Source organism: Neodiprion pinetum, chromosome 4, assembly GCF_021155775.2.
Source record: "Neodiprion pinetum isolate iyNeoPine1 chromosome 4, iyNeoPine1.2, whole genome shotgun sequence".
Taxonomy (NCBI): Eukaryota; Metazoa; Arthropoda; class Insecta; order Hymenoptera; family Diprionidae; genus Neodiprion; species Neodiprion pinetum.
The window spans coordinates 20,338,445-20,354,793 of record NC_060235.2 but is presented as its reverse complement, the minus strand read 5'-3'; the positions used below and the strand labels follow the sequence as shown (position 1 = coordinate 20,354,793).

At 34.9% G+C, this 16,349-nt stretch overlaps 1 protein-coding gene across 2 annotated transcripts in view; it reads left to right on the top strand.

The window, feature by feature from the left end:
- Mitofilin (inner membrane mitochondrial protein mitofilin) overlaps positions 1 to 14,834 on the top strand; it is a 47,358-nt gene extending 32,524 nt beyond the window's left edge. For both annotated transcript variants that reach the window (XM_046619626.2, XM_046619625.2), the window contains 2 exons: positions 11,504 to 11,699; positions 13,885 to 14,834. In XM_046619626.2, the coding sequence (XP_046475582.1) occupies positions 11,504 to 11,699; positions 13,885 to 13,911 (223 nt within the window). In that variant the 3' untranslated portion in view covers positions 13,912 to 14,834. The remainder of the gene's footprint in view (positions 1 to 11,503; positions 11,700 to 13,884) is intronic.
- The last annotated feature ends 1,515 nt before the right edge of the window (positions 14,835 to 16,349 follow it).

Genomic DNA, 16,349 nt, shown 5'->3' with positions numbered 1-16,349 from the left:
ATTAGAAACTTGTTTTTATTTTACTTTTCTACGTTGGTGTTGTCCAATATTGAGTTTCTCAGTATAAGAGTTTATTAAAAAAAAAATTAATCGCTGTCGAGTGAAGTTTGACAAATCAAAAATCGACGTTAAAGCTCCTGCTTACAAGTTTAGAATAATTTTTCTTTCACGTGATTTCTCAAAAAGTCATCGTAATGCTGGCGAATAAATTATTTCAACAAATACCGAATGAAATTAACAAAAATTATTGATCTCCGTTTTACCAACGACTTGAATTCGATGCTTCTTGCGGCGATTGAATAATCGTACGAAATAAGCAAAGAAATGGAAGAAACAACGACCAAATGAGAAAGAAGTCGAGAAAAAATAAGAGGGATAAAAAAAAAGGGCCATTAAAAAATCTTCAAAGAATCCTTTTCGGTTACCGTTGCCTATTTTTTTACGATCTCAGGTTTCCCTCCAACTGGCAGCCGGGAAAAAGAAAACCGGAAGCATCCTCTTGGGAAATATGAACACATACCGGAGTGGCGATGCAATCTCTGCCCTCAGTCCTCCTCCTTCTCTTTCTCTTTTCCTGGAATGAAATATCCAAAATACTTTGCGGTAACTGTGATCAAACAACGTTTTCCTCGCAAGGCGTGCAGAAACTTTTCCACGTTATATTCAGTGCTAACCAATTCTCCTTTGCGCGCTCGTGTTTGTATCTGTACTTGTAATACACGTATACAAAGGGTGTCCCGTTTCAAACGATTCGTCACGCTAGGTTTTTTAGGCGAAAAGTAGTCGATCAGTTTCGGAAATCGATGTGATTTCAGGTCCCTCTTTGATTCGGATTTAATATCGATTCACACACCTTGCGATGTCCTTGCCTGCCGACTCTGATGTTCGGTTTGTTCAGGTTTATTGTTCAGCTCGTCGTTTTATCTGTGAATTAAGTTATTTTGGGTCGTGCCAACTAGCATTATGCGTGATTAAAATAATTCTCTTTACTCGACAGTTTTATTTAAAATACAAATTTATTATCTAATAACAAATTCTTCTCGATCAATTCTTAGCGTTAGGCTTTTAAAAAGTCTTATTCACTCGTAAGATTGTTTGATTATGGTCGCAGTAGCAATATTTGAGTTTGGAGTTTCCGAATCTAAAAGTTGTTTGATTTCAATTAATTTACTCTGCACGTGAATTTGGAACTGGTTCCAATTGTGTTCTAAGCTTGTTAGTTCTGTACTGACTGTGATCTAAAAATGATTCTTTACCGTCCGATGTCTAATTATGTTCTGTATTATTCGATGTTAAATTACGTTTCGGAAAGTAGGAATGGAAGTAGGAGGAGTTTGATAATGAGCTTTCCATTGGTGAGCTAGGTTCTTTGGTAAGTCAGCAAAAGACGGTTGGTCTATGAGGGACTTCTTGTCTATTCGCGTTTCTAGGAATAGAGCTTGTTGCGAAATGCTTCTGAATTTCTTGTCTCACGCTCTTCGCGTTTCGGTTTGCAGGTATACCTTACTTGTCTTATTGTGTTTAAAATCTATCGCAAGAGTTCATTATTCCGAATCTGAGATTACGCATCCTAGGTTCAGGCTGATGTTGGAAGGTTGGACTTAATAACCGATGGTACGATGCATAAAAATTATGAATGCAACAATGCTGTACAGTTATGATAGTAACTGTGTGGATCGATATAGATCTAAGATCTTATCGTAATATCGTGTCAGACGCTGTCATGGTAATTGCAGGTCAGTAATTATTACCGGCTGGGTCGTAACACCGCTGCAATTTGGAAATTTTTCTAAAGACAAATATAAAAAATGAAAGCCAATTTCGTTCACCCCCAGGTCAATTTTTTAAGCAGTTTTTAACGATACGAATACAGCCCATTTTTAATTTTTTTTTCGGACGATTTTTGGTCGATACGTAGCGCTTTGAATTTTTTTTTTTTTTTTTGAAAAAGGTCCACAGAAAAGGAACAGTCTTCTGTAAAATTGGATACCTTGTATATGGGGAAGTACGGAGCTTCGTGAAAGCTTATTACAACCAGTGTCTTCACCCTCTAAGCCATCCGTTCTCGAAAGTCCGAGGTCCGAAAAGTTTTGAGCCGATTTCACGGCGAACGTCTCGTTTCTTCGGTCGAGTTAAGTTTAGTTCTTGTCCCTTTAGCGGAAGAAAATTGATCGATAAATCTTTAGCTAAAATATATGAATCGTATTCGAATTACTCTTAGTTGTACACTGTCGACGAGCAGGTTTGCCAATCGAACTGGAAATATTGATAACCCAGAATAGTCACGGATTTTTGTTTCATTTGGAAAATCTGAAATAGTTTGGAAAGCTTGTCAAATTTATGGATACACTGAAATTTTAAACTCGAAATTTCACATCGTAATTGTAAATATTACAGTTTCAACTAAATACTTTACATAATGACTGCGGGATTCAGTTTCGAACGATAATGTCAGTGAAGCACAAAGTGTGTAAAATAACTCAAAAATAATCTGTTATAATCATTGGTTGAATTTTCTTTTTGTTGATTATTTCAATTTTTAAAAGAACCGAGATCTATTGAAAATCACCATTTTGATTTTGGAAAATATGGAAAAGTCAGGAAGTTTTTACGATTCAAAATTAGTGGCAACACTGAGTAAGCATCTGAATGCATACTCCTGTAACTTGAGACTACATTCATTCGATTCGAGTGAATTTGCAAAGATTTTATAAATTTCAGTTTTTTGACAAATACGTTGAAGATATCTGCAGCAAAGAAAAAAAATTCTACTTTTCTATAACGTCGAATTTTTGATTGAATACTGTTTTGTTTTATCCTCGATTTCTCTCGTTTCATTTCGTAATGTGTGAAAAATGAGAATATTTTATGTATAACGATTTTCGAGAATTTAACGGTTTTGAAATACAGTTTATTTTCCTCGTTTTTTACATCTATTTACCTGTTTCTTATGTGGATTCGGAAATTCTAACCTAACCGAATGTAACGTGATTCGGTATTAAAAAAAATATATTATATATTATTATACAGAAAAAAAAGAATTCTTAGAACAAAATACTGATTTTGTGAATAGCTGGGAAACAAATCAAACCAGGCCGAAAATAAGGAGATGTTTCGTTACAGGATATTTTGATAATAATTTTGAAGAAAAAAAATAAAAATTGTAGATTTGAATTGTTAATTACTCTTGTTTTTTTATTCTTGCCGATCTTTCGACAATTTCAGTACAACATAATTTGACTTTGAATTTGGAAACGACATTCTATCGCATGGCACATATATCGGTGTGGGTACAGCGACATTCAACGAATATTTCACGTATTACTTTCTGCGCAGATCGACTTTTCCAGCAGCGTTTGCGTTCCGCCTCTGACGAGGCAATTTGCTATTCTCTTTTATACGCTTTTCTGTAATTTTCACGCGTACGCGTAGGCTCGGTGTATATCTACATATACGTGGTACATTCCATGCCAAATTAACCAATTTTGACCCTCATTATTTTTAATTTCGGTGTAACTTTTTTAGGCGATAATAGCATTCGTGAAACCCTAAATTAATTAGAAAAAAATTTCATACCACCGCTTTTGAGTCGCAAACTTTCTAACTTGTTTTAACATAAGTTCCGTTTTTATTAGAATTTCTCAAAAAATTCTCAAAAATTTCATCTCTTGTCCCGATCATTTCAAAGATTGGCCCTTTGACACAACAATTTCTTTCTACCCCCTTTTTTTTAGTACCTTGAAGTTTGAAATTAACAAAAATCAATGTTTACATTGTAAAAAAAAAATTATACAAATCTCGTGATAGATCAATTTATATTCATTTTCCTATTTTTGCAAGCACTTTGGTAATCTGATAAAATATTTAAAAAATTACAAAAAATTGACTTCATCTTCTACATAATATTGACGTAATTTTCACTGATTGCAGAGCGTCTCGAAATTTTGTTCATCGTTGATATCACACAAAACGCTGTCCATTACGTTTTATCGATCCAAAAGTCTTCAAAGTCCTCGAAGTAAAATGAGAAAACATTCATCTGAACTCAAATGGAAAACTGTTGAGAATCTCTCAAGAATTCTAAAAAAAACAGAAAAGAATGTGGAACTTTTCGAAGGTGTAAATATTAGTAAATTGAAAATTAAAAGTGATTCTACGGAATTGCAAATTGCAAAAAAAATGAGATTTTAGAGATGCCCCCTAAAAAGTTTTGGCAAAATAACAAACAGTGAGGTTCGAAATTTCTTGATTCGACGTGGAGTGCCCGTTATATTAAAGGTATACGTACCACGGGGTACGTTATACAGGATGCTTAGAATTGGCGAAACGATCCTGCAGGCGCGTCGGACGTAATCATTTATTATTAAAATTAATTATTGAGCCCTCTTTACGACGAAGTGGGGAAAATTCCGACTTGGATAACGCTCTGCAAACCCTGTATATACCAATACCTCTGTGTACCTTTGGTCGTTATCCGTTTTCACCTCTACACACATACCTTTTACACACGTATACGTACATGTATATCATATACTCGCTCGCCTGCGAGAATCGGGCGAACTTTCGTCCTAAGTACACGTGAAATGACCAAACACGCTGACGTATTTTACTTGGCAGAAATCACACGATATTGTTGATAATTTACTTACACAGATATTATCCAATATTGAAATACATAATAAATATGTAAGAACGTAAAGAGTCGAAATTCGAAAGAGTGTAGAAATTATTTGTAGTCTCACAAATTTATCTAAAAATATATATACATATACATTAGGGTGGTTAAATTATTTTAATAAAAATGTTAGTGTTTGACGAAAAAAAGATTCTCCCACAAGATGAGCGCTTTAGTTGAAGTTTTATTTTCTATTTATTTAACATGGGAAAGTTTCACTTTTCGCTAAAAGTTGAAATACTCGTAAAATATTCGATATTTTTTATATTCATGTATAGATACTTGAAGCTGATTCTTCAAGCTTTTCAAAACTCTTTTTTTTTCTCTTCTTTCGGTAAACATCGGTACCTAGTTTTCGGATGATTCTAACGTGTGTCCTAATGATGATAACTATGCTTTGTTAAAGAGGTTTGGAAGGCTTGAAGAATCAGATTCAAGGATCATACACAAATTTGACGAATATTGAAGGTCCGTGAAACTTGGCAGAGTCGTTGGTTATAACGATAAGCACAAAGCCCGAATATTTCAAAATTTTATAATTATTGTTTCCTTATATATAAGCCTAATAAAATTGAAAAGAAATATATTATAGAATTCTGGTAAAATTTTGAAATTTTCAGGGCATGTTCCTATCATTATAAGCAATAACTTTGCCAAATTTCAAATCGGTTCCTCAATTTATACCAAACTCATACAAAACGGAATAAATGGTTATAAAAACTACATGTATTTTACATTTGAAACTTTGACAGCTTAGGGGCACGTGTCCAAGTTGACGTAGAGGCTTAAAACTTGACACAAATTATTTTATAATGATTTCGAACAGATCTGGTGGGAGTTCCAATGAAAATTTTTCCGACCCCCAAATAAGGACCACCCTAATATACATAATATATATATATATACACATTTATCTTTATATACATATATGGGGCATTCCGTACAAAAACGGTCAAGATTCTACGGCGAGGTCTCAGATTTTTTTAATAATTTTTTGTATGAAAGTACATGACAAGAAACTCATCCGGTAATTTTTTCAGAATTTTTCGACCCAGCGTATCTGAGTTATGATTTAAAAACTCGAAAAAAACCCACTTTCTAAAATCTGAAAAAATTCTGAAAAATCTTACAAAATATAACAAAATTTTTGACGCTTATTAGAAGATGGAGATTTCATAAATTCAAACGACAAATTGAAAAAAAAAAAAAAAATTATTTATATGTATATATTTATATTCCTTCGTGCAATCGAAAGGTTATTGCAATATTTATATATTTATATGCGTTTTACAATACTGCAAGTTTTATAACCTGCATGTATTAAGGTATAAATCTTTACGGTACGATCAGGAATGTGCGGAGTTTCAGATGTATTCCGAGAAATTGCAACAAACATTTTTCTCCTTATTTCATTTTCGCTCGCGGATTTATCGATAAAATATTATTAAGTGACAAATTATTATCATCTGTTTATGTGTAAATATCGTAAAGTTCAACTATCGACGTATTTTATAGTAATTCGATCTTATTTATCGCATCTTTCTTTTCTTTATCCTTACAAAAAGTCGACGTTTTGCAAAGTGCTGATTTTGCTCCAATTATTTGCACAAGAGTGATGAGGTTGCAGATGGAAGATTGAAAAAAGAAAAAAGAAAAGAAGTATTGAAAAAATTAAACAAAAACAACAACAACCAATAACAACCATATCAAAATATGCAAAAGGGTTTTTTCTCTTCTCTCAGACTTTGTTTTCAACAGAATAATTGAAATTATTGAACTTTCGAATAATGAACATTATTTTTCCTTAAGATTATCTATTTTTTTTTTTTTTCTTAAATAACCACAAGTATAAAAATTTCTGCCGTTTTATGTGCGCCAAAATAAAAACTAGGCAGAGAGAAAATCTTTCCCAGAGTGACTATATGTATAACATGTGACATGTAGCAGCTGCAAGCTCAATGAAGCGCAAATAGTCTGAGCATCGAAAGCTTCGCGACCTGACGACCCGTTCTGCAGTTCTAACCGCAGTTCTCGTTGCTGGGTTGTTCTTGTTACAGTTCTTGTTCTTGTTTCGAAAACTACATTAACTCGAGGAGCTAGTTTATCGGGACTCCCATGGCATGGCATTGCATTGCGGTGAGAGAACGTTATAAGCCAAATTCAATGCTCAACTTGCTCCGTACGCGGTATCACATCAAACCCCGTAGCGTTCACGTCTAATCAGAACGAATTTCATGCACACGGCATTGTCAATTGTAGAGGAGAATTGAGAAAGGCTGAAAGTGTCTGCAACAAAAAATTTTGAACAACGAAGAAGAACGTTTTTTTTTTTGCTGTACAGTTATTCCTTCGTGGAATTTATTTTTGAAAAAAGTAGCACGTATAGCATTCTTTCATTTCTCGTCTTCAATTGGAAATGTTAGTCTGTATCCTAAAAGTTCATTTCAAATGTTGATAAGCACATTTGGTACAGTAACATGAAATAATTATTACCCACATATATGGGGCGGTCTCCGCCGACTCGGCCACTTTTTTTTTTATCCTTTCGGATCTGTTCCATAATTGGTTATATAGTAGTACTACTTGACGGTGCTCTCTGCGACTTTGTTCAGATTTTTTAATTTACTCGTTATACATATATGTGGGGTATTTCACGTCAAATCCAACTGTCGGTTTCCCTGACCCATTTTAATCCGATTGCCCTTTCACACAATCAAAGTACATATTGAAAGGATGAACTATGAGTTTTTTCAGATTTTTTCGACACAAGATTTCTTCGCGACAACTCGTCCAATAAATTGATTTCAACAATTTTATGAATTTTCGCGCTTACGTAGCTTGAAACCTGGACGACATATGAGAAAAGTTCCTTCACAAAAATTTTAGGTTCTCTCGTGAACTTCTCGAGAGTATTATTTTCGGATATTTCATATCCCGTTTCAGTATAGTTTTGACACAAAATGCGCACAAATTATTCGTAACTGAAAAGTGCCCTGATCGAACATGCAACATTTTATGCACAGCGTGCCATTTTCAACGCGTAAGGTTGTCTCAAAACTTCGCAGTGGGCGGTGCAGTGGTTCAGAAGATATGTCAACAAATATTCACACGGTGGCGGGAATTCGGTTCAAAGTTCGCGGCGTGGCAAGAAATTTGCTTACCCTGCGCGTGGCGCTGCTGCGCATCGAGCGCGATCTTCAATTGTTACGCTTGTTGTTTATAACCTCAGTTGACGAGTTTTTCTTGAGGAGTATACTTCGGTCTATCATTTATCACGATTCCTGACATGATATGTGAATTCCCTACTGCCGGACAATATTTTCGAAGCGTATTCATCCATGGTAAGAATTCAACGATGTGTCGCGTATCGTAATACCGACTGTATTAACTTTCACCGTTCATACCGCCACATGTACGTAGATGAGAAATTTTACAGTTCCACGTAAACTGTTACTTGTAACTTTTGAACTACTTTTCCGCGCGCTACGAAACTCATGTAGACGATCTTTGGTATTGAAAAAGACATGCAATGTAAAAATTTCAGCCAATTCGATCGGGGCACTATTTTGTTACAGAAGATTTTCCAAAATTTTTCATCAAAACTATACTTTAACGGGGCACGAAAAATCGCATAAGGTTATTTTTAGAAATTTCATACAAAGATGCGAAACTTTTGCATATGAACTTTTTCCATATGTCATCTGAATTTCAAGCTACGTTAACTAGAAAAACTAAGAAATCGTCAAAAGCTGATTTATCAACTAGCTGTGGTAAGAAAATTCTTGGTCAGGAAAATCTCAAAAAATTTAGATTTGATGCTTTCAATACGAACTTCAAGTGAGTAAAACGGCGAAAACAAACACGCAATTCACACAAATTATATTCATTCATTATCAATGATTTAATATAAATTGAAAATGCCATGTACAGAACCGATTATATTGAATTTAGTTCTGCACACATCGAAGCGGTAAAAATTCAATTCTAGATTTTCCAGGGAACTTAAGCGGAATCCGAAGTCAAATATTTTATAACCACGAACCGTCGTGTCGAGCGAAACATAAAAATGGTAGTTATATTTTTATTTCATTTTCCGTGGGTACATATTCATGCTCCTTTTTCCTCTCCTTTTTCTTATCCCTATAGTTTCAATTTATATGCGAGGAGGCGATTTTGTCGATTCAACTTATTTCCCTTCTTCTTGTTTTTACCCTCGCCTCCTTTGTTTTTTCGCGTACGATGAATTTCTTCCAGCTGAGCGCTAGGCAAACCGCAGGAGGTGAAAGTATTCCAACATATATAGGGTGATACAAATTGTATAAGGAATGAGAGTTTAAAGTCACATTATACGGTAATCCTGCAATCGGGGGGGGGGGGGGGGGGGGGGACAGTTAGAAAAAAAAAAGAAAAAAAAACTTGAGAAACACAGTCACGTCATGCGGTTTTGAAGCAGGATTTTATTCAAAGGGAAACAGCTAAAAATGGAGGCTGTTTAGACGTGTGTGTGTGTGTGTTTTTCTGTACGCGCGCGTGTCTGCGTGCGGCGTATAAACTTTTGCGTAAAGTACAAAAAACACCTTGCGGTATAAGTTGAAGAGGATGAAATGGGGTAGGGGGATTAATTGCCCGGTGAAAATTACCGTCCTCGTCGTACATATTGTATATAATGTAAAAGGGTTATGCGTGTATTATATATATTATATATATATATATGTATATATATGGTGTAAAAAGAGGCTGAGGGTAGAGAGGCGAGTGGAAAGGAAAGCCGCGATTAAAAAAGCTCCGCTCTCGTTATCCCATTGAACATGATTTTCGCGATCTCGGATAAAAGGGTTTTTACCCCGCAAAACGTTAAGTAAACGTTGCGCGTTACATGCGCCAGTGTATAATAGAATCGCATCAGGAACCCTTTGCAAGGGATTCGTTTTTATATACCTACCTTATATACCGATCCGCGTGAAAAATTTAAAAACCCTCCGGGAATCTCAGATATTCTCTCATTTTCTTTTGCAAACTTCTCCGACGTTCCTTTTTTTTTTTTTTGTTCATGCTTATTACACACGCAATGAGAATAAAAAAAAACTCTGAGCGATATGCCGCGACGAATTTTATCCTGAGATTATCCATAAATTTCACACTATAATGTTATAGTACTTTTGTATTTGCGGGAAAAAAAACACACGCGAAATTTACTTGGAATAATTTTATTATCCGATCGAGTCATAAATTCAGTTTCGTATATGATTGTATGATTATGTAATTCTAACAGGAATTATAATGTGATGCAATCATCGCTGAGTTTCAGTCATCGAGTACCTAAAAACAAAATTTTCTCCAACGCAATTTACAAGTTTACTTTTTCTTTTCTTTCGTGATAATAGCGTACGATCTTTTATTTAGTTGAGAAGAGAAATTTTGGTAGATTAATTTTTAGGAGAGGAGAGAGTAATTGACTGTAACGAATCAGACCTCGAAATTGCGATTTTCAAGTGTCGAATGTCGTACACCCGACGACAATGAAGAGAACAAGTTTAAAAAAATTCTACCAAGCTTGTTTGGAAGTTACGAAACTTTTCGAACGGAAGATATGAGCTTTGGCATTCCTGGATTTTTAAATTCTGACGACATTACATCGATCACTGAACCGCAAAATGCACCTAATACTATATCGTATAACTTGAAGAGTAACTGAAATTGGAGATAATTAGTTGAATATTTCCTAGCTTTACTATGTGATAGAAGCGAATATGAGCAAAATCGAATACTACACGTTAAGATATTAAAAATTTGAGAGAATTTTTTATCATTGGAACGTTCGAAGGAATTAAAATCTTGTGTTTTTGATTCGATTCTAACGATTTGGGTTTATTTTGATTATAGACCAGATTCCCACAAATCGTCTGAAAAAGTTTTGGGAAAGCTTACATTATAGTATAGTTGTAAAAATCAAATGTAATTGTTGACGAACAGCCATTGTACGGTACTTATACAAATACATCTTTATCCATTCTGAAAATAACTATTTGTGAAAGGATTTTAGAACCGAGATGTTAACATCAGTTTGAGCGTTATCACTATAAAACCTTTTCTCCCAAATTATTAATATCTAATTAGTTTGTGTTATTTGAATTTTGCTCTGATTTATATCTTATGCTGCACATTAGGAATGTTGTTTCAGTCGTTTTACCATCATTGATGTATATGACATCATCGAATTTTGATTTTTCGAACAGTTTCTTCTCTTCTCCCAACTTTCCGTTCAGAATAGGTACGCACACTTGGCCGCAGTGATTCTTAAACGACTAATTTTTTAGACTTACCGGTTAGGTTGGTAATGCAGATTAGCCCGCAGCGCCACCTTCGGCCAGCCGCAAAATTAACTCAATCTTTAAAAACATAACGTAACCCATGGCTATGGAATCTAACCCGAAAACATAAAATTCAACGGCCATGAGTAGTTTTGTTACGTTATAAAAGGAATCTAACCTAAAACTACAAAATTCAACGGCCATGAGTAGTTTTGTTACGTTATAAAAGGAATCTAACCTAAAACTACAAAATTCAACGGCCATGAGTAGTTTTGTTACGTTATAAAAGGAATCTAACCTAAAAATACAAAATTCTACGGTCATGGATTATGTTACGTTTACAAAGATTGACCGAGTTTCGCGGCCGGCCGGTGATGGCGCTGCGAGCTGATTTTGTATTACCAACTTAACCGACTCGTCGAAAAACGGAACCGTCTCAGAATCGCTGCAGACAAGTTTATCTGTGATACATTCGTATATCAAATGTACAAAACATCCATGGTCTTTTATTTTTCAGATACTGGCTCGACCGCGGTGACTTCAAGATGACACTGCGGTACATGAATCTTCTGAAAGGCGCGCCAAGGTCTGTGGCAAATGACTGGATAAACGAGGCAACGATTCTTCTCGAAACACAGCAAGCGGTCGACACTTTGATAGCTCACGCAGGTGCCGCTGGTCTCGTTTTCTTCGGTGGTGGAGATTCGGCGAAGGTACGGAAAATTATTTGTTTATTATTCATATACGGGTTGCCCCCTGCGACATTAAAGTAAGTGCGAGCAGTCTGGCACACAACTCACCGCCCATAGGTACAAGAAAAAGTAACATAAATAATAACGATAAAATAGCATTTAATTGTGAATCAAGGAAAACAATAATAATGAAAATGACCAACTCGCTACTCAAAACAAAATAGATTGGCTTTACATGACGTCTTTTAAATAGGTCCAACCATCTCGCACATAACAGTTGGCCAACTGATCTGTAGCAAATCTCTCCGGGGGGAATTGAAATAAAACATTGTTGGTAATTATCGCTGAGCATTATCCCCGGAACGTGCATTCTAAAAGTGCCAACTACCTCGGGGCAATTGATCAAATTGTTAAAAATTTTAAATAAGATAACAGTAATCGAGGTAACTTCTGTACGAAGCGAGGGAACAGATATTTACAGTTCTCGCAATATCGGCATAGTCGTGGTTCTCCAGTCAGAAGTCCACCTAATCTAAATGCCATCTGCCTAATGAACTTATGCTTATGAATTATACAAATTTATTTATTTTTTTATCACGATATTACTACACAAAAACGATTAACGATTTTTCAAATTACTGATTTTTGCATATTCAATTCTCGGTTTAATTGAGGCGCCGGAATCCGCGAAAATCGTATCCAAAATTTTTTTTAGCCCCTTTTTGTGACTCCCTATTTTTCATTAGATAGAAATTTTGTTCCGCTGTCGCGTCGGTACAATAACAAAACAAAATGAAACGCTCGCAAAAATCAATGAAAATTATTTTATCCGTAATTTTTTCGTTTTTGTTAGACTAGAAAATTGTTGAAAGTTTGAATATTGATGGCTTTGAGTCTCATCTTCTTTTTCAAGTTTCAAAATTTTTCCTTCATTTGAGTCACAAAATCGAGTCTTAATTCATACAAATCTACTTATACAATTTTTCTCAATATCGATGGAGAAAATTATTATTCACTTCTGATTATTCCAAATTGATTGCAGTGATTTTTATTATTTTTTGTTTTTCTTCTTGTTTCTTATCAGTAATTAAAATAGAATCGTTCCAAAATAGCGTAAAATTCTAACTTGGGTAGATAAACAAATGGCGGTAAAGTGAACTTAGAAATATTCGACGCGATTATTGTAACCACATTTATTAACTTTTGCAACGCCATATCTGAATCTGTAAAATATTTGGTGATATTTTGACCCCGTTACGTTCATTTTTTTTCAACTCTTCACAACGTCTGATCTGAAAGTTGAAAATATTTGGCGACATTTTAAGCCCATTCCGTGCATTTTTTTTCTCTTCTCTGTTTCTTCCTCTCTCTCTCTCTCTTTGTTGTTTTTGCGTTTCTTCTCGTTTCTTGTTGACCCGACATTCCCTGCACGTCTCGGCGTCTTACGTTTCCCGACACGTCGCATCCCCGCGGTATCAGCTGCACCCTATACAACGCATCGCCATGGGGATATGGACGAAAGGGCTGAGTGCCTGACTGCCACCTGCGTTCCGTGTCAGCATTGCGAAAATAATGTCCCGCACACACGGCCCTCGTCCTTCTTCGTCTTCTCCTTCTTCTTCTCTCCAACCTCCTCCTTCGTCTATAATTTACGATCGTGAAATTTGTATTTCGCTCGATCCGATACGAAGCTTAGACCACATTTTGTGCTTAAAGGCGTGAAACTTACGATTACGAAGTCCATTTTATGTTAGATCCTCAGGACCCACCAAAAAATATATTTTCTCGAAATTGTCGAAGTAAGATCCTTAGATTCTGACAAAAAACTGATAAATCAATTCGGATACAATTTTCATTCGCTGAGAATTTCTCGATCCACTGAAAAATGGCTACTTTGTCACACTGAAGAATTGTATCCATATATTTTCATCCCCTTGACGTATAAAGGTGTCAAAGTGTGTACAAAAATGTGTTTTTGACAGTTCCTGAGAATCTGCCTCGAAATGGATTTAATGTTTGAAAATATCAGGCATTTTTACACGGAAAACATATCAGATCGAAGACAAAGTTTCGTTTACTAACGTGATAAAATTCATGAACGTGTTTTTCGTAAACGGTCTATACCTAAAGGCCCGATAATTCGAGGATTTTCATATTCCTGTGTGCATATTTTTTTCTACACTCTGTTTCTTCCAATCTGTTACAGAATCAGTCAGCAACCGGTAAGAAGTAACTAGCATGAAATGGTAACGTATATTATACATTGAAAATAAAGAGCTGCCGAAACTATTATAACGGATACATAAGAGAGGGAATGAAAAAAGCTCAAGCTAGCCAGCCAGTCGTCAGCCTGCCTTAATATTCACACGGCGTTGTACAGTGTGTGTTTGTTTTTTTTTTCCTTCCTTTTCTTCCTCCACATTCTATATTTTAGTAAATTAATATGAATTAAAAAAGAAACGAGCAACAAGAGAAGAAAAAAAAGTTGAATAAATAGAAAAAATCAAGTGATTCGTGTATAATTTTATTTGCAAATTTGTTGTCGTAGTAATAATCGAAAAGCGATTCAAAAAACGAACCGTTGATCGAAACGCGGTGGTGCGAAAAATCCATAATAAATCATTATAGAAATGATAAAGAATCATGGGCTTTAATATGAAAAATTCTTAGAAGAAAAAGTTGAGCAAAAAAATTTAATGACATTACGCGAGTGAGGAGAAAAAGAAAGATTATCATTCGTTAAACGCGAAATGAAGAATTATATGTAATAATAAAGGAGAAAACGAAGAATCATCCGGTTGTAGCGACGAATGATATTATTGAATATTTCTATTTCATTGTAGTTGATATATATATACGATATAAATTATACGCAGACAATTATGATAGTATTAATTAGATATTTTGAAAAAAAGTTCGCTCGTCGTATACTAATAATTTTATATAGGTGACGAAGAAAACAAACAAACAAACAAACGAACTAAAAATCAACAAGTCTTTAGAGCGATTGTGCTTTTCGATCTCGAGTTATTTGTCCCTATGTCATAGGCATACACGTACACACACGTTTGTATATACAGAACGAATGATGGATAAAACCGCTTTATTCAATCTCGTCGGATGAATAATAAATACCCTCAAGGTCGTCTTATTTAATTACATCGATATTCATATACAATAATGAAATATGTATATACATGTATATGCGTGTGTATATAGAGTGTATACGTGCCGCGAAAAACAGGAATACCGAAAAATACTGGGAAAAAACCGGGAAAAACCGAAAATTTTCTGGTACTCCGAGATAATAAGATAAATTTTGCACATTCAGCGCGTAATTCATATTTTGTAGAAGACATTTTTTCCCATTCTGCCTGGTTGACATTGTATAATAATATCGCGTGTCTAATGGTCTAAGAACGTATGCAGCAAAAAGTCGTATAATTTCTTCTTTTCGCGGCATTCGCTATAAAAGCACTCAAAACGCATGTTTACACACTAAAATTAGTTGGAATAACGGATGGAAATGGTAAAAGACCTGTTTGCAGGTGGATACGCGCTTTCAGCAGCACCAAAATACAGTTTCATTTATCACATTTGTCGATGATACATGGACGTATCCGCCAACTGTTTTTCTTTTTCTTTATCGCAAATGCTACAAAACCCGTTGAAATGTAAAGGTTTATTGATGTCGGGAGGGGTCTACTAATTTTTATCAGAAAAAAAAATCATATCGGACGTAACGTATAAGGAGGCTTACGGTCGTACGTATGCGGATACATGCGACCTTACACCATTGGAGAACGTGATTATTTTTCGTAAAGTTCGTGATGAAAAGACATAACGGACAGTACGACATTTTACCGTTAATCGAGCAATTTTTCTATCTCAACGTTTCTGAATGTATCTTCATATTTTTCGCGTAAATACGAGCGGCGGAAAAGTACACGTTTTTACGTTTACGCGTGGTAAAAGGTCGTATAACGGCGCATACGTCCATCATCTGCCATAAGACACGCGATGTACCCGATGCCGAATAAAAGCTCCAACATATTTCAGGTATTCAAATTATTAGTGTTATCGCTGTGATCTCAGATTTCAATGATAGAATTTCATATTTCGCAAACTATAAACAACATTCATGAAGACTAGAATACGGTGTTATAAAAATACATGATTGATTTGTTATTTCTTCGATATGAAAATTAACGCGACTATACTATTAATACCGGTAATCTATGTGAAGGTACCCGGAAAATTCGGTAAAAACCCGGGCTTTTCTTTTCTGGTTCCCGCATACACCCTGATATATACATACATGTATATATATATATATATATATATATATTGTACAGACCCTGCACGAAAAATATCCCAACAAATTCATCCCAATTGTTAATATGTTAATACTGTAATACCAAATCCAACCGAGGAATTGGAGAGTAAAAAATATTGCACGGAGAATTGTATTTTTTTTTTTTTCTTTATTGCACCCGTGTGCGCTTAATTTTTGTGTGAAAATAGTGTTGGAAATTCTTCTGAATCGGTAAGTAATATAAAATATATGTATATCACTATCTATAAAAGGATCGAAATGAACCTATAAAGTTGACTTTTTTTTAAGACGCATAAAGTTTTTTTTTTTTTTTAGACCTATGAAGTAAGCTTATT